This window comes from Eumetopias jubatus, unplaced genomic scaffold (genome assembly GCF_037043125.1).
Source record: "Eumetopias jubatus isolate StellerSeaLion01/CBP00866 unplaced genomic scaffold, mEumJub1_p1.0 scaffold_1, whole genome shotgun sequence".
NCBI classification, from domain to species: Eukaryota; Metazoa; Chordata; class Mammalia; order Carnivora; family Otariidae; genus Eumetopias; species Eumetopias jubatus.
Window position 1 is genome coordinate 6669989 of NW_028274807.1, and position 19596 is coordinate 6689584.

A 19596-nucleotide genomic window follows, 5' to 3' on the forward strand; every position below is an offset into this window, starting at 1 on the left:
TTGGGCTTTTGTAGGCCACTTACATTTGAATATGAATTTTAGAATAAAATTGTCAGTTTCTGCAAAAAAGGCTGCTTGGATTTTGATTGGGTTGGCTTTGAACCTATAGATCAGTTTGCTGTTTATTTATATGTAATTTCTTTCAGCAACGATTTGTAGTTTTCCTTGTACATGTTTTTCACGTTTTGTCAGACTTATCCCTAGAAGTTTAATATTTATTGATAATATTGTAAATAATGTTTTTAAAACTTGTTCTCCAATTTAGGTCTTGTCCAATAAGCATGTGGCTCCTGATCATCTGTTGCAAATCTGCCAACGCATTGGTCCCATGTTGGATAAAGAAATTCCACCCAGTATTTCAAGAGTCACTTCTTTACTTGGTGCAGGAAGGCAGTCTTTGCTACGTACAGCAAAAGGTACCTTAATTTGAAGAAGTGTTCTGCTTTGTAGCTTAATAATAATTATAATTGTGAAGTAATGTATGCATTGTGGAAGAAAGGCGATATGTAACTATAAACCATGCTGTGGACTATAAAATTTTCTGCGTTTAGCATAGACATTGAATTTTACTACGTAAGTGTTTAATGGGTCCTTCTGCATTTAAAAAAATGATAAAGGTTTAGATGTTAAGTGAAAAAGCTTGAATTTATTCTGAGATGTGTTTGAGGTTTTATCGATGTGAGTTCTTAATTTTCCATTTTGTAGCTCACTTATAACTTCATTGAATGTAATTGTATGTGTCTAATAAACTCTTTAAAAGCTAGAAGTATTTTATTTGGTATTTAGATTCTGAAAGCCCTTTGTAATAAGGGGAAGTGATTTTTTAAATTGGTAGCAGTTTGAAACAAGCACCAAAAATGTACAATTGCATGGTTCTTTTTCATCAATTTAATTTTTTTGCAAAGTTATGTGGTAGCAAAATGTTTGGAATTGCTGTTCTTTTTCTGTTAGCTTGGTATATATATCACCTAGACTAAGTATATGTATGTGATATGATCTATGTATACAACGTGGCTTAACTGCTAATGGGCAAGAATGTTGGCTCTTCTGATCCTGAGTGTATGTCAAGTTCATTCCCCATGATTATCTTTAAGATCCATTGCTGATACGGTGCTGCCTCCTAGGTGCACCAGCAGCATAAAGCTTGACTGAGAAAGAACAACCCTCCTTCTTGGTTCCATGCCAGACTGGTTTGTCAGCTTTAGTTATTTCTTAGTGCTCTGTAGCCCTGCCACACTGTGGCTTGGGTCAGGAAACTGTTCTTATTCTCCCTTCTCTGTGTCCCCATTTCCCTTGTAATTATTCTATTTTAGGTTGTTATGTAGTAGTTGCCTGAGTGGCCTGTTTTCCTCTGTTTTCTTTACTTGTGTCAAGCTCCGTGTCGTTTTGTGATGAGCACTGCTTTAGAACTGGCAGACCTTAGAAGAGACTTAAGCCAGCTGCCCTAGGGTAGGGGCCCATATTTCTCTGTTTTGTACTGGTGTCAAGAGAGGATGCCTTGTAACTGCTCTTTGGTCATGATAGTGGTAATGAATCCGTTCATGTAAAAAGTAATATGTGTGTTAGATTGGGGCACCCGAGGCTCAGTAGAGGTTTATATGATGCCTTCCTTCCCTTCCTCTTTCATTTGTGAAGAAGCTAATTTCTGGCACAGCATAATCTGTGTTCTGCTGCTATCTCCTCTAGAGGGGGCAGATGTTTCTTCTTAGTGTATTTGTTGATAGGTCAAAAAGGGACGGGACTCTAGAATTAGTGTTCACACTCACAGATCCTATGTGCTCTTGGGTAAAGGCTTATCCATGATCCTAAAACAAGAGGAAAGCCATTTAATTTTGTCAGTATTTCCTAAGGAGATTAAAGTCATGGTAATATTGGCCAAAATTGATTTTGAAACTCCATTAACATTTTAAGGATTTTCATATCAGTCAAATAAAATTTTTCTTACAAAAATTTCCATTTTGGGAAAGTTGGATCCGTTGTGATTAAGATCTCTTACCATTCATATTGTGTGGTGTAATTCTGCCTTGACAAATAAAAACTTACTCGGCATAGACTAGGACTTGGGAGTCAAAAGATCTGGTTTTACGGTCCGTCTGGACTTGGTCATTGGCAGTGGGTCTCTTGAAAGGTCCCAGAACCTTTGAGCCTCAGTTACCTCACTTGTGCATTGGCGATCACACCTACCTCACAGGGTTGTTGTGAGGATTCAATGAGATGATGTACGTGGAAAGCACTTTGTACATTGTAAAGTGCTATACTCATGTTAGCTGTTGTTGTATCTGAGATGTCTTAATTTTTTTTCCCCTTCAGAAATAGTCTAATAAACCTCTAGGGCTTTTCTGTTAAAGTATATTAGTTGGTAAAACTTTGAATAAACAGTTTGTTACAATATACGTAAGTATTCTATAAAATCTTTCTTGGGGTTAACTTTCAAGATTTTATGTGTATCTAAAATTCGTTTTAAAGACTGCAGGCACACAGTTTGGAAGGGCTCTGCCTTTGCTGCTCTTCACAGAGGAAGACCTCCAGAAATGCCAGTGAACTATGGTTCCCCACCCAGTCTTGGTGAGTGAGCGTGGCTTGGCACGTGACCGAAACCCTGCTTTTAATTTCTTGACCGATTTTGTAACGGCTATATTAAAATTTAAAAGGAAATACTGGTAGTGTTGTTTCAGTAGTGATAAGTATCCATTTCCAGACTTACTGTTTTCCTAAAGTTATTACTAAACGTAGTAAAAATTATTGAAAGATAATCTTATGCTAATAAGAAGCCCATAATGGTGATTATAGTAGAACAGAGTTGGGGAGAAACTTGTCCTTAGGATTTCTTGGACATAGATTCTGTGACCCTCTAGAAATTGTTGTGGAGTTTTTCTTCGTTTTTTACATTATTGGCTCTTCTTAACCATTTTCATTGTTTTTATTTCCTAGTGGAGATACATCGAGGAAAACAACTCACAGGGTGTTCCACTTTTAGCACAGCATTTCCAGGAACTATGTATCAGCATATAAAAATGCACAGAAGGATTCTTGGACATCTGTCTGCTGTTTACTGTGTAGCATTTGATAGGACAGGACATAGAATCTTTACCGTGAGTTAATGTTTTAAACTCAATTTGGTATCATTTAGAGCACTTCAGTGTGCATTAGAATCATGTAGGAGATCTTACAAAACATACAGATTCTGTGGTTCCCATTCTCAGGGATTTTGACTCCGTAGATCCGGGGTGGGGCCCATGAATTTGCATTTTTATTAAGTATCCCAAGTGATTCAGATGCAGATAGCCAGGCCTTGTGTTTGTGAGACATTGACTTAGTGGTTCATGGGCATGATCATCAAGGATCTTAAAAATATGCATGCCTGATACTTCCCTTCCATCCCATTCTAGACCTACTGATGATGGTAGTTTCTAGTAGTATGTCCAGTAACCAAAACAGACCAAAAAAGCTTCCATAAAAATCCAAATCTTTGCAGGTGATTCATATTCACATTGACTACTCATTGATCCAGGGAAATTGATTACTTGAAAAGTGAAAGATTATTTTATTATTATTATAAAACTATAAATATTTGTAATCTAACATTTTAATTTTTTTTTTTTTAAGATTTTATTTGTTTATTTGACGTTGAGAGAGACACAGCGAGAGAGGGAACACAAGCAGGGGGAGAGGGAGAAGCAGACTCCCTGTTGAGCAGGGAGCCCGACGTGGGACTCGATCCCAGACCCCGGGATCATGACCTGAGCCGAAGGCAGATGCTTAATGACTGAGCCACCCAGGCGCCCCTAACATTTTAATATTTTAAGGGAAGATTACGATGGGTCAGAAGTTTAAGTTTCCTTTTTCAGTTGTGAGATTCAGAGTAGATACTCAAAAATTTGCTGAGTTAGATGGATGCTGGCTGGTGCCACAAATTTGAGACCCTGTTGGGTTATTTAAAATGAGGGTGCTAGTCCCGTTCTTTTTTAGTTCTTGAGATTGCCACTTACTTAGCCCGTGAACCGTAGGTCTGTCCTAATACATATCAAATTATTTAGCTTGATGTGAACAAAACTGACATTTAACCATTGTTAATTGATACAGGTGAGCCATGAACTTTTAGTTGAACTCATTGCTTGGTGGGGAATTTTGGGAAAATAGTATTTATAATGTGGTCTGATCCACAGAAATGAAAACTTCATAGTATCTTTATATAGATGTTATTTGATATGAAGGAAAAAAATTGTTCCATACGTGTTCTGACTGTAAGATTCATAATTTACAGAATATTATACAGTTGGAAAGAAAAGAGTTATAGATACTTAATTTGAATGACATGTAAATGGTATTTTTAAAAAATGCTAGGCCATCTTGGTTACTTCTGAGTATTAGCAATTGTGAATAAAGTTGCTATAAACATGAAAAAAATGCTAGAAAAGACTTGTTTTAACGTTTGTTTTTGGGTGTATTTTTTCTCAGGGTTCAGATGATTGTTTGGTGAAGATTTGGTCAACACACAATGGCCGCCTATTATCAACATTAAGAGGTCATTCTGCAGAAATTTCAGATATGGCAGTAAACTATGAGAATACAATGATTGCTGCAGGGAGCTGTGATAAGATAATTAGAGTGTGGTGCTTGAGAACTTGTGCCCCAGTTGCTGTGCTCCAAGGACACACAGGGTCAATCACATCTTTACAGGTAAACTAGCTTTAGGCACATTTGTGTATGAACTTTTGTTTAAAACTCTTTCTCCTTAGAGATGAGAAATAGTTAAGATGCTTAGTAATTATGTGATCTATTTTAGTAACCAAGAGAAAATGTAATTAATCATACCTCCATGAATCTTGGAAGGGTGAGGTAATGTTGTCTGGTGCAGCTAAAGGCTTTACGTGAAGGCATGATGGATAACTTACTGCTTCCTAATTAGGCTTACAGTTAAGCTGGGGAATGTCATTTAGAAACAGGATAGGTTCATGATCTTTCTTTCTTTCTTCCTTTCTTCCTTTCTTTTTATTTATTTATTTGAAAGAGAGAGACATTGAGGGAGGGAACACAGGCACGGGGAGTGGGAGAAGGAGAGGGAGAAGCAGGCTTCCCACTGAGCAGGGAGCCCGTTGCGGGGCTCGATCCCAGGACCCTGGGATCATGACCTGAGCTGAAGGCACTTAACGACTGAGCCACCCAGGCGCCCCGGTTCATGATTTTTCTACTTTAAAACCTGTGGATTTTTCTAAGTTGATTAAATTTGCTGAATTATTTTTAAAAAATCTTTTCGCTTTATTGTGGAGGAGAATTTTACACATAACACAGAGTAGAATACTATAATGAACCCCTAGGTGCCCATTAACCCATGGCCAATTTTTTGCTCCAACCACACTTCACTTTGTACCTAAAGCAAATCCTAGATTTCATTCCATTTTTTTCTGTAAATATTTCAGTGTGTCTTTCTAAAAGATAAAAATTTCTTTTTAATAAACACAACCAAAACATTATCATCATACTTACTTTTCTCATGTTCAAATTTCCAGTTGTCTCATTAGTAGCAATATTTTATTTGTTTGAAGGAGGAACCAGACAGAACTTATATCTTACAGTTGGTTACTATCAATTAAAAGAAGCTTAAAACAAATTGCATTCCCTTGCCCAATTTTTTAAAAAATCCCCTTTCAGTTTCTTTGTTGAAAGAGTTGGGTTGTTTGTGTGTGGAGTTCCCACAGTCTGGATGTTACCGTCTCCATCCTTGCAGACTGGATCAACATGTTCCTGTGTATTTCCCGTAACTTGGTTGTTGGATCCAGAGCAGTAGTTCTGCTAAACGTGCATGTGAATCACTTGGAGGCCTTGTTTAAAACACAGATTGCTAGGCCCCACCACCAAAGATTCTGATAGAAAGTGTCGGAGGTGGGGCCTGAGGATGTGCATTTATAATAAGTTCCCAGGTGCCCCTGCTGCTGTTCTTCCTCCCCCAGGGACTGCACTTTCAGGATCGTTAATCGAAAGGCTTGAGCGCCTGGAGGTGTACGCTCTTCTAGTAGGCAGGGAGAGTCTGGTAGTCTCTCTCTAGCAGCCATTGAGGATACTGTCTTAGAGTCATTAGTTCATTCAGAACTGAAAATGGTGCTGTTCGGTCAGTTTTTTGAAAATTTTGTTAGGAAGATACTGATTTGTAAGGCCTTTTAAGGCACATTGGTGCCTCCGATTTGATTTTGGATAAAATTGTGGGAGTGGTTCCACTTTCAGGTACGAATGCACCCAGGCTATGTGTTAAGTGATCTCTAAATAGATTTGGTGTGAAGTCCTGTGACAAGAGACACTTTTCTCGACTCTTCCAGTCAGTTTTCTTGAAGAATAGAGATAACAGATTTATTTTTGAATGAAGACAACCAGAATTGAGATAGTGTTTTATTTTGAAACTTTAAGCAAGGTTTTTGGTGTGCCTGTTTATTTTAAGGAAAGAGTTCTTTAGAAGTTTTCATAGTCTGAACATTAATTCAAATCTTCACTGTGTGTTCCACAATTGACATTGTGTTATTTGATATGAACTTCTAGGCCAGTATAGCAGCAAATGAGAAAACTTCTGACTTTGTGCTGGTGTCTGTCCTCAAACCATCATGGAATCCCTCACTGTGAAAGTGGAGCTCTGGTCTTTCCCATAACCCATTCCTTTGGTAATGGGGCCCACATTCGGTTATCACCTACTGAAAATATCTGAAAAATCTGTTTGGTTGGTAGTAAGTTTTTATACACCAGACGGTTCATCTCTACTTGCCAGTGGTTACCAAAGTTCAAAGTCAAACAAGTACACAATTTTAGTTATTAATCTTTTTTATATTCTTTGCCCTGTTGTTACTGGCATGTAGAAACCATTTTTCACTATAGTAAAGGTTTTTTTTTTCAATTTATATTAAAAGATGCACAAGGAATATTGTTTGCAGAAGAATTAGACAGTAATTAATAGCAAATAAGAAAATAAGCCTCCATGATCTTACTATCTCGAAATAGTCACTGTGAATATTTTGATGTACACCTTTCTCAAAGGTAGCATTATACAATGTCATTTGATATCATTTACATTCTTAAAAATGTTAGTATTATTACAACCAGAAGTAGAACCTTTTGTCTGTCTGAAAGAATAGCAAATGAGCATTCTGCAGGAAGGAAAGACACTGTGTAGGTGGCTTGGACTAGCTTTCCTTTTTAAAAAGAACTTGAAAAGTTAGACACAGGTGAAAAAATACCTGAGATACACACCATGAGAAATTAGGACACCAAGGTAAGGAAAGCGAGGAGCTATGAGTCAGAAGGCATTTGCCAGTTCCAGAGGAGGTGGCCATTAAAGCTTAGCAGAATTTTTGACACACTTATGGGGTAGAGAGGATATATCTTGAAAATACCTACACATAAGTTCGACTAATTAGAATAAAAAAAATTGCAGCAGATAACTGGAAGTTAGTACAAAGGAAATTCTAGAGTTGAAATAAAAAGCTGAATATCAGAATTGAGTGGATGGTTTTGATAGATTAGACATGACTGAAGAAATTGGAAATTTAATGAACTGGAAGTGAGGTCGAAAGAAAATAAAGGGATTGAAGTGCAGCAGAAAGAGGTTGGACTCTCAGGCTCTGCTGAAAAGATACTACATGTCTGTACATACACATGCCACATGTGTAATTGGGTTTCCTGAAGAAGAGGAGAGAATGAAGCAGAGCTGTATTTGAAGTGGTAACAGCCGAGAATTTTGCAAAATGCACTGGAGGAATAGAGCCACAGATTGCAGAAACACTGGGGATCTTGAGCAGAATAAAGAAGAATACAGAAGACTACAGCCATTGAACATCACCCTACAGAGAAATCTTCAAGTAAGCCGAAGAAAAAATAAAGAAGCAGTAAGACTGATGATTAGCTTCTCAGTAGGATAGTGGAAGTCAGTAGGCAAAGAAATACTTCTAAAGTGCTAATAAGGGCACCTGGCTGGCTCAGTTGGTAGGGCATGCAACTTGATCTCAGGCTCGTGTGTTCAAGCCCCATGTTGGGCTAAATACATAAAAAATAAATAAAAATAATCTTACATTTGGATTTATTTAAGTAAATAAATTGCTAATAGGAAATGACTGCCTTTCAAGAATTCTGAACCTATCGAAAATAGTGCTTTAAACACATTTTCAATTTCCTAGCAAGGGAACGGCCCTAAGGGGGAATTCTAAATAGTAATAGGCCGAGAGGGAAATATGATCCCAGGCTTGGAGATACAAGAAGGAATAAAGAGTTAAAAAAAAAAAAAAAAAGTGTGGGCACATGAAAAAAAGCATCGATTGTATACAAGTATAATAGCTTATGGGTTTAAAAATTACTATAGAGAATCTAACAAATAATAGTAGTAAAAGCTTGTATATCAGGAGGAGGTAACTTTAGTATTTTTAACATCTTTGCATTGTTTGAGAAGTAGACTTTTAATAAGATGAAGATGGATTTTGTAATCTCCAAAATAACAACTAAAAGAATTGTAAGAGAGTGTGTAACTACCAAGCTAATAGAGGGGGAAATGCGGAATAATTAAAACAAAAGGCAAGAAAGGAGAGCAAAAGAAAGGTGGGAAGGTCTAGGATGCTACCAGGCTGTGATTAGATAGCAGTCTGTTTATGAACACTTGATGTGTAAGTGCATTAGGTGGTTCCAGCGAGAGAGAGAGATTTCAGACAGAACTAAGAAACAAAACTCCATCTTTGCTATAAGGCTGTAGGGAGGCTGGAAGTATAGGATGGAAGACTTTTGCAAATACCATAAGGCTGGTGTAGCATTCTAATATTAGCTAATAGGGCTTTAAGGCAGTTAACATTTTTGGAGGCAAAGAGGGACAGTTTATAATAAAAAGTTTCATGAGATAGAAGAGTTCTAAATTTAGGAATGTGGCATCAAAATACATAAAGCAAAAATAGAATTTATGAGGAAAAATGGATCTCAATAATCATAGTGGGAGGTTAACACACCTCCATCTCTCCATAATTGAAAGAAGAACCTATGCTATAAAGAAATCTCAGTTTGAACAGATGATGACCTTGACCTGGATGCCAGATTGACACATCGCATATAATATCTGCATCATTTCTTTGTGGTCGTAAGTGGGGTGTTTATATAAATACTATCCACATTCTGACCCTTAAAGCAACTTCTCAACAAATTTGAAAATACTGAAATAATCCCAAGTATGTTCTCTGTCAGTGGTGTAGTTAAACCAGAAATTACTAACAGCCAGAATTAATGGGAGAATAATCCTCAAATTAAGCAGTATACTTTTAAATAATCCACATATTAAAGGAGAAATCACAATAAAAATTTGAGAATACTTGAACTGATTAATGAAAATATTAGGTATTATGTATCGTGGGATGTAGAGTTTGGTAGGCAGCCACAAAGACGATGTTTGATAATTCTTGCCTCCTGGACTCATGCCCCTTGACCTGTCTTACTCTCTTGACTCATTCATCTTGAGGGAAACCAGCTGCCATGTTGATAGGACACTCAAACAGCCCTATGGACTGTTTCGTAACATTCATGGCAATTAACTGAAGTTTCTTGCCATAAGCATGTTGAGTCAGGCCTTTGGGAAGCGGGTCCGCCATCCCCCGTGTAAGCCCAGGCTGCTATCTGCTGTAATCTCATGAGACCCTGAGTGAGAACCACCTAAGCTCCTGAATTCTTGACCCTTAGTGATTTGGGTTATGAATATATATTGTTTTCGGTAGCTACATTTTGGGGTAATTTATTACATGGCATAAGATTATTAATACACGGCGGAAGCTGTGCCCAAAGGGAAATTTATAGCCCTCAATGCATGTATTTAAAAAAGCTGAAATTCAGGGGTCAAGTGTATTTCTCAGAAAGAACAGGAAACAATAGAGGACAGGGACATTAGGAAGATAAGTACAGAAATTAAGAATAGAAAAGTAAGCATAACAGTAGAGAGGATCAGCAAAGCCAAAAAGTTCTTTGAAAGACTAAAAATGTTGCTATAAGAATGCTCAAGAAGAAAATTTCAAAAGTTACCATTGTCAGCTTTGAAGAGGAGCATCTCTGTAGACCCTTTAGACATTAAAAAGAGGATATTTTATTTATTTAAAAATTTTTTTGATGTAATCTCAACCCCCCCCCCCAGTGTGGGGCTCAAACTCCTGACCCTGAGATCAAGAGTTGCTCTACTGACTGAGCCAGCCAGGTACCCCTAAAAAGATGGCTATATAGGAAATTTGAAAATTAAGATGCAACAGGTAAATATTCAGAAAAACACTTATGAAGACTGCCACAAAAGGAAAAAAATCTGAATAGATCTATAACTATAAAGCTGTGTAGTTAAATTTCTTACCCACCTATGTAGTATTTCTGTTAAAGTTTAACCTGAATCTCATGAGGAAGCAGTCAGACAAATTCAAATTAAGAAACAGTCTGTGAAATAAATCTATATCTTTCAAAAGTTTAGTTTAAAGAAAGGCAAGAAAATAATGTGTCATATAAGGAAACTAAGAAAATGGTACAAGTATAAATGTGATGTGTGAGCCTTGATTTGGTCTTGGCTTTAGGAGTGAAGAAAGCCTATAAAGCACATTTGAGAAATTAGGATAAATTTCAATATGAACCATATATTACATAATAGTATTATATTGATACTACATTTCTTGAGTGTTGGCAAGCTTGTTATAGTTATGGAGTAGAAAGTCACTGTTCTTAGGAGACTCATGCTGAGGGTCTTAGGGCTGAAGTGTTGTGATTCAGGTCCACATAGTTCACTTCTGTCCATGTATGGCAAGAGACAAGTATGGTGCCATATTATATGTATGATATACTTTAAAAAGCCATGAGAATCCATTGAAAATGCTTTGACAGGTTACAGTTTATCTTCTGAAATAATAGCTCTGGGACCAGATAGTGCCAATGGCTGCACAGCATGTGAATGTATTAAATGCTACTGAACTGTACCTTTTATTTTTATTTTTTTAGACAGGAGGAGGGACTGAGAAGGGGGAGGGGAAGAGGGGAAAGGGAAAAGAGAGAATCTTAAGCAGACTCCATGTTCAGTGTGGAGCCCGGTGTGGAGCTGGATCTCATGACCTGAACCAAAATCTAGTCAGATGCTTAACTGAGCCACCCAGGTGCTCCGTGAGTTGTACATTTTAAAATAGCTAAAATGGTGAGTTTTATGTTGTACAAATTTTCCCCCTCCACAGCTTTGTTTAGAATGCACATGTAATAAACATAACAAGAAAGATTTGCATTTAGCAGTTGATAGAGTAGCTAACTACCTTTGAGTAGTGCATTCTTTAATAGCAAAACAGAGGATCAGCATACATTAAAAACTTATTTTACCACCAAACAACTTGTAAAAGTAGAAGTTATTATGCACCCAGGCATATGTTATATACCGAATAGTTACTGAAAATGTGTAGATTTCAAAACTGTTGTGACTTTGGAAGTAGCCATATGAGATCATAGTACAGAATCACGAAGCCACCAGTGACTCTGAGAAATCATACTTGTTACTGTTTCCTTTATGCAGGACTTATCTAACCTACCTTGGAAAAGTGAGACTCATTTTTAGTATACAGAAATAAATATTATGGTCACTGATGAGTAGCTTTGAGGATGATTAATGACGCATGGCTGGCTGTCAGTGATCTGCATTTGAGGAATGTTGCTACTTAGAAACAGTGAAGGAAAGGCTTGAAATGTTAACAATGCCTGTTGGGCACTGAAAAAAAATCTAAAAAGAAAACTCCAAGCTCAGAGGACTCACTTGTGAATTTTATTAAAACTTATTAGAACTCCTGAGATCTTAGTAACCCGGATGAATATAGGACCTATGTCCTAAAACCAAAACTTTGCTATAAACCACCATAACTAATTAGATGTAACGGAGTACGAACATAATTCACAGTAGCAACAAAAGCCTTCAAACACATATACCAGGAAATGGGGAAAGTCTGTATGAAGAAAAGTCTTAAAAATAATGACAGAACCTTGGGGTCGGCGATCGGGGGGTGGAGGAAGGAATAATCTATATTAGTGAAAATGTCTAGTATACTCCTGAATGAAGATTCGGTGATGTAAAGATAGCATCTCTCTCCAAGTCTTGGTATAAAGTTAGTGTGTTTATATTTGAAATACCAGTTGCTTTGTTTTAATGGTCTTTAGCATGCCATCAAGTTCATTTAGAAGAAAATAAGCACAAAGAGCCCTTCTCCCCCCCCCCCACCTTCCCAAAAAACCCCTAAGCAAAACAAACCTCACATCTTTTGCTGTGCTAGATATTTAAAAATACGTTAGAGGTGTTACAGAGAAAACAGTATGGTGTTGAGCTAGGGACAAAATAGAGAGCAACACGACTTGTGTATCTAACAACTAGATTTACTTAGAACATAGTGACTTAAAGGAGTTAACTCTTCTGCAGAAATTCAAGTTTAGAATTCTTAAAGTACTCTATGCAGATTTACAAATTTTACTGTGATGTTTTAATTTTAATTAATAATATTTGATTATTAATTACCTTCAGTTATTAATTTTAACGGGATATTCTCCAAAACTCAGTTTTAGTCCATATTCTGGGACACATCTGTTTAGATGTAAGTAATCACTTTCAACGTTGAAAAACCCTTCATTTCCTGTACTTGAAGAGAAAGAAATTGGGAGAAGCTTCTTTTAAGAAGTATTAGGTTCACATCCTACCTCCCTTACAAAGTGTATATAATCTTGAGAAAAATCATGAAACAGATAATAATAAACCATGTCTCTCTGGGATGTTGTAGTGATAAATAATTATGTAAATAACGTAAAGACATTTCTTCCCAGCTCTTCCTTTTCTATTAATGGCAGCCCTGGTCTTTGTTTGCTAACCTCCTTCGTGTTGAATGACTCATGAGTCAGCAAGTTGTGGTGTTCTTCATGGGTTTTTCCTCCCCATTCTGGGGAAAGGAAGGGAGTACTTCCTTCCGGTTAAGGTTCTTAGATTAACTGGATTGATTCTTAGTTGTTTTTCTTATCTGTTTCCTTTCAGTGACTATTGTATACTGCTGTCTGACACATTTTTGGGTTTTACTTGAGAACTGCAGTTACTTCTTGCTCTTACTGGGTCCACATTCTCTACCCATTTAACCCATTCCTCCACCACTTGCAATAATAAGCACTTCAGTCATATAGATATTTCTGTTGCTGTCACATACCATATTCCCTCTCACTTTGGTACTTTTGTTCATATTCTTTTGCCTAGTGTGTTTTCTTGTTTTCTTTGTATTTTCCTCTCTGTTAAGCCTTGTTGGGTGTCTCTGGTCCAAATTGGTCTTACATTGTCTAGCTTGTTTGTGTCACACAGTTGAACTTTGTTAAACCTAAGTGTTAGCTCATTTCTGAAGTTACGGTATAATTCTTGTGTTTTCTTAGAATACTTTTATAGCTTCTTTTTAAATACTTGAATTTTTGATCTACTTGGAATTGATCCTGATGTACAGTCCAAAGAATAGTTTCCAGATTGCTGCACAGTTGGTAAATCATTTATGCAGTGATTCATTGTTTCCGCAACCAATTTTGGCACCTTTATCTTAGCTCTTATATTAAGGTCCATTTTGGACTTTATAGTATATTTTTCCATTGGTCATTCTGTCACTGTGTACCTACCATGCCCCATAATTTTCATTATTGAGACTTTGTATTATGCTTTCATATTGATAAGACCAGGACTTCACTTTCTCTTTGTAAAAGTTTTTCTTGTTTATTAGTTTTCAAAGTAATCTTTTACTGAGATCACATTACATTTATAAATTAGAGATAACCTAGGTTGTGATTTTTCACTATACTGTCGTGTGTATTTTGTAATTCTTATGTTTTACTTAAGTGTGTCAGTTGAAGTTAACTTTGAAAAACCATTAAACTATGACTTCGGTAGAAGCTCAGGAAACTGAATTGTCTGTGTTGTTGCATTTTAGTTTAGTCCAATGGCCAAAGGCTCCCAAAGATACATGGTCTCTACTGGTGCTGATGGAACAGTTTGTTTCTGGCAGTGGGATTTAGAATCCCTGAAATTCAGGTAAGTGGCTGTAATTATGTGGTAAGTTTTCTTTCTTTAGTGTTTAATTTAGCCTAATGAGATGAAGTCTGATTATAAAGGGAAGTTCTATATTGTGGTTGCCTTTTTACTTTTTATTATATACAGCGTTAGTGCCCTATTGACTGTTTACAGTGTGTTGTTTATTTATAAAGATTTACTTTAGAGAGCGCACAGGGGAGTGGCAAAGGGAGAGGGAAAGAGAGAATCTCAAGCCAACTCCACACTGTGTGTGGAGCCCGGTGTGGGGCTTGGCCTCACAACCCTGCGATCATGACCCGAGCTAAAATCAAGAGTTGATGCCTAACCATCTGAGCCACCCAGGCGCCCTTACAGTGTACTATTTAGATGGATATGTAGAAGAAACACAGCTGTTCTATCTTAGTGGGCACATTTTATGGGGGGAAAAAAGTGAGATCGTATATATGTGAAATGTTTTGAAAAATATTAGAGATGTACTGTCCAGGATGGTAGCCACCAGTGGTGTGTGACTTCAGATGTGGGTAGTGCATTCGAGGGACTGAATTATTAGTTTCATCTTAAAAACTGATACTTGATTCAAGTATCACAGAACCTTTAAGCATATTTCAAATAACCTATGTGAATTTAGTTTTTCAACTGTGAGTTTTAGGAAACCAAATACAGATAAAGTATCTTTGATGAAATCTGCTCAAATTGAGATGTAGTATGTATTTTGTATATTCTGGAAGATTTCAAAGATGTAGTGTGAAAAGAAGGATCTAAGGTTCTCAGTATTTTATTCATATTAATATTCTGGATATATTAGGTTAAATGAAATAAAACTGATTTTATCTTTTTACGTTTAATGTGGCTACTGTAAAAATTTAAAGTTACACGTGTGGCTCTCAGAGTTTCTGCTGAAACTATGAACAGCATTGCTGTTCCCTGGTGGCTGTATACCCTGCCCTACAACCTGGATGGCGGGTTCACTTGCACTTGAAGTTTTAGTCCCTCAGTTACGAGATGGGGTTGGTAGGTCCGCTCTTGCTGTGGGGTAGGGTTCTTGTGAACACAGGGATTGGACAGAGCCTTCCAGAATCTGTCCAGCTGTAATAGCATTTGCAGAGATACTTGTGAGGTACTTTATAAATAAGGTTATAATATTTAAATATGCTAGATTAAAACCAGCATTATAAAGCCTGTTAATGTGTTGAACTAATGAGTTTTAAAAATTGCATCTTCTTTTAAAGTCCACGTCCCCTGAAGTTCACGGAAAAGCCTAGACCAGGTGTTCAGATGCTTTGTTCTTCTTTTAGTGTTGGTAAGATAAATTTAGTAATTTTTCTTCTTAGTTTTATTTATCATTTATTGGATGATTGTGTTATTGCTAAGAGCATTTATCAGATGGATGGTAAATGACTTCTGCCCATTTCGTTAGGCTTAATCCAAGATGTTTATTTCATTAGCTTTTTTTCTTGTCTTTTACTCCCCCATTCTACCATTCTCTGATTTCTAATGGTAATCAAGAGTCAGACAGCTGGCAAAAGGAGGCTTAAGGTATCCACGTGAGCCCCCTGTGTGAGATCTACCAAAACTGTGGTTTTCTTGGATGGGCTAAACTGCAGATTTTTATAGTTTAAATTTGTTTTCCACTCATTTTGGTGAAATTATCGCACATTTTCTTTTCTTGTACAGTGAGCTTGTGTGGTAACCTTTCTTGTTAGGAGAAGTCAAAGATTTTCCCCCATAAAAGTCTGAAAACTTGAATGAGTGAACTTTGTATTCTGAAGCTAGGGTTAGGTATGTGAAGTTGTTCAGAAAGCAGAGCCCCTTTTGTCAAGCGTCTTTAGAGTAGCAGCACATATGGTCATTGCCACAATTAATAAAGCAGTGGGAGATAGTGAGCATTTCCAGATTGAATTACTTTTTGAATTAAAGTCCCATCTGAAAAAAAAAAAAGTCCCATCTGATGTATGTGTGTTTTGTTTTTTTTTTTGTTTGTTTTTGTTTTTCAGCACCATCCAGCAATTCTCCAGCACCAGCTAGGTGTCCTACAGTTCTGTTCTAAGACTATCTCCCTAAAGAACAGTTTGGGATCCCACAGGTTAAGGGCTCAGTCCTACAAAACCCCACCTCTCCCCTTTAGACCAGGTTGTCAGCTATGCTTCTGACTGACTGGCTAAAGACCAGAGGTTCCCTCGAGCCCCTCCTTGGGTTTGATTATTTTGTTAGAACAGCTTATAGAACTCAAACATTTTACTAGATTTCCAGCTTATTATAAAAGGATATAATTGAGTAATAGCCATGTGGAAGAGATGCAGAGGATGAAGTGTATGGACACTCTCGAGACACCCCACTCTTCCCAAATCTCCACATGTTCACCAACCTGGAAGCTTTCTGAACCCTGTCCTTTAGGTTTTTTTATGGAAGTTCTGTTACATAGGAACAGTTGATTAAGTCATTGGTGCTTGATTCACCTCCCTTGCTCTCCCCCTCCCCAGAGGTCAGGGGAGTGGGACTGAAAGTTCCAACCCTCTAATCACATGGTTGGTACTTCTGGCAGTCAGCACCCCCATTCTTAGGTGCTCTCCAAGAATCACTTTATTAATATATAAACTCTGTTGTGGGTGAAATTGATTTATTATGAATATCAAGATACTTTTATCAGTGTTGTTGCTTAGGAAATCCCACGGGTTTTAGGAGCTCTGTGCCAGAAATAGGGATGAAAACCAAATACATATATTTTTTATTATAAATTAAAACATCACTCTATTATATTAATTTTAAAAGGTCTTTATATAGTGAGTTAGAAAGTGGATCTATTGAGATAAATTCAATTTTGGGATAAAAGATCTTAATTTGATATAGAAATTTAATGCAGATATTTGTTATAAACTGAATTTTTAAACCTTAACATTTTTATTTCAGGTGGTATGTTTTTAGCCACAGGTAGTACTGATCATGTAATCAGAATGTATTTTTTGGGTTTTGAAGCACCTGAAAAAATCGCAGAACTTGAAAGCCACACAGTAAGTATTCATGTTATAAAATTGTATGAATTAATCACTAATAATATTCCTGTTGGTCCATAGTCAAATATTGCTAACAAAATTGTTATTGGTTCTAATTTTAAATGTAGGAAGGGTTGCATATATAAAGGTGAAGGATATTATTGACAATTAAGTATGTGACTGTGCTAATATTTTGTGGTGGTTATTTCAGCTTTAAGTCGAAAATCTTGATTATGACAGTTGATCTGGGTGGGTTTAGTTTCAAGGGGCCTATTCATTTTAATCACACTCATGAAATCAGAATGGTATTTTATTAATGTATAGTAAGATAGATGACTCTCAGGATTCTGGAATACCGCTCAGTGGTCAGGTCATCTTTTTTCCTAAAGGAAGTTTTATGAAGTTATTTGATAAACAGTTCCAAATCACTTTAAAAGAAAAATTTTTTTGTACATAAATATCAAAGTGATGCCTTGTTTTCAGCTGCTTTATGTTTTGGTCACTTTCCACATGTGTATTCTTATACAGATGTAATTCATTGTAAATATAGTTTTAAATTTATTAGGAAAGATTTTTTTATTGTCTTGTTAGAGTCATAGTTAGGTTTTTTGCACGTAAATGTAGGATACATGTTTGAACAATGGGGCTAAGCAGCACAAGTACACATTCTTATTTTAAACCAAATGTGCTTCTAGTTCTAAGATGGAGTGGAGTTTTTTTGTTTTGTTTACAAACAAGAGCGATCACTTCTGTGTTTGTTTTCTGCCCCCCCCCCCCCAGGATAAAGTTGATAGTATCCAGTTTTGTAACAATGGTGATCGGTAAGTGTGTTTGTGTTTGTGAGTGTGTTTTTACGCAAATATACTATGTTTCATATTAGTACAGCTGATCACTTTGTATATTGCAGGCACTTAGTAGAAAGTGTATTAATTGAATGAAAAGTGTCCACAGTGGGGGAAACACATTAAACATAGGTTTTTAGAATTGTAGCTTCTACCAGGTCCTATGACCAAAAGGAGCTCCCTATTAAGTGTAAAGATAATGAAATTCCTTACGTTTGAGTAGTTAAAAAAACTCTCTAGTCAACCACTGTTGATGTGTCATGTAACAGAATTGTCACTTAAATTATATACTCTGTTGTGGTCCCCAGTTTCTTTCAGGTGCCTTTCCTAAATTGCAGTTTTTAATATTTTCCTAGTTAAAAGATTGATTTATTTTTACACAGTGGCCAGTATGAATTTGAGTTTAAAATGAAGATGCTTACAATGGAGTTTTTGCTCTTACTGATTTTCCCACACATCTTTAATTCTTCCTATTTTTGCCCTCTCCAGGTACTACGTGTACATTGCCTTCTCAAAACTCAACCTGACAAGCTATTTATTGAGTTTGAAATGTGCTTTAACTCCATAGGGCCAGGCAAATTCTAGCAAACCCGATTTTTTTCCCCATCAGATTTGCTCTAAATCCCTGTCTTTTGAATTAACACCTATACATTTAGGCCAGTTAACAGTCAGGATAGCTACATTAAAAATGTTTTTGCTTGGGACTTTGACTGTATTTCTTGGTGGCATGTATGTGAGTATAAGATGTTTTTCTGAATTTTTTAAGGTTCTTAAGTGGTAGCAGAGATGGAACGGCACGGATTTGGAGATTTGAGCAGTTGGAGTGGAGAAGCATTTTATTGGATATGGCAACCCGAGTCTCAGGGTGAGTGGAGACGGTTTGTTGGAATCAGGTGGCTTCATAATCACTTGGTCCTTCTCCCTAGTGGTTGGAGCCCCCAGGTCCTGTGGCGAAGAGCAGTGACCTAAATGAATGGCTACTTCCTGTATATCTGATACATAGATAAATAAATCTCCTATATCCCAAAGAATTTGTACATTTATGTTTCTAGTACACTTGCCTGGGCTAGGGTAGTGCCATATCAGAATTCTTACCGCTTTTCCTGAAATGTTTCACATTTAGTCCTTTGGAAATCCTCATGTCTGCTTTATTTTTAATAATTATAGGGGAAATTAAATCCCCTGCTATGGCTCCGACAGTTTTATTTGGCTTCAAAATACATTTGACATTCACATTTTTGTGAAATGATCTGTGGTAGGGAATGGAGAAAATGTTTACTGGAAATCTGATAGTCCTTTCTCATAAACAAATCACATCTCTGCCATTACTTAAAAATGTTTTATCTGGATATTCAGAAGCATCTTTGTGTGAGTAAATACGGTCAGTCCTTGATTGGTTGAAATACTGAAGGTTATTTCATTATTAAGAAACAAATTGAAATTGCATTTACCTGTGAACAATGATTTTAAGCAAAATAGGAACATCAATGTAAAAACTTTAATACAAAAATTTTTACTGAGGGGCACCTGGGTGGCTCAGTCGTTAAGCGTCTGCCTTTGGCTCGGGTCATGATCCCAGGGTTCTGGGATCGAGCCCCACATCGGGCTCTCTGCTTGGCGGGAAGCCTGCTTCTCCCTCTCCCACTCCCCCTGCTTGTGTTCACTCTTTCTCTGTGTCTCTCTCTGTCAAATAAATAAATAAAATCTTTAAAAA

General features: G+C 36.8%; 1 protein-coding gene across 1 annotated transcript in view; it reads left to right on the forward strand.

Annotated features, from left to right (window-relative positions):
• BRWD1 (bromodomain and WD repeat domain containing 1) overlaps positions 1 to 19596 on the forward strand; it is a 111653-nt gene that overhangs the window by 22526 nt on the left and 69531 nt on the right. Inside the window, exons 5-13 of the mRNA XM_028095609.2 lie at positions 266 to 416; positions 2467 to 2565; positions 2932 to 3092; positions 4459 to 4680; positions 13950 to 14050; positions 15280 to 15350; positions 16958 to 17058; positions 17821 to 17861; positions 18649 to 18747. Of these exons, the coding sequence (XP_027951410.1) occupies positions 266 to 416; positions 2467 to 2565; positions 2932 to 3092; positions 4459 to 4680; positions 13950 to 14050; positions 15280 to 15350; positions 16958 to 17058; positions 17821 to 17861; positions 18649 to 18747 (1046 nt within the window). The remainder of the gene's footprint in view (positions 1 to 265; positions 417 to 2466; positions 2566 to 2931; positions 3093 to 4458; positions 4681 to 13949; positions 14051 to 15279; positions 15351 to 16957; positions 17059 to 17820; positions 17862 to 18648; positions 18748 to 19596) is intronic.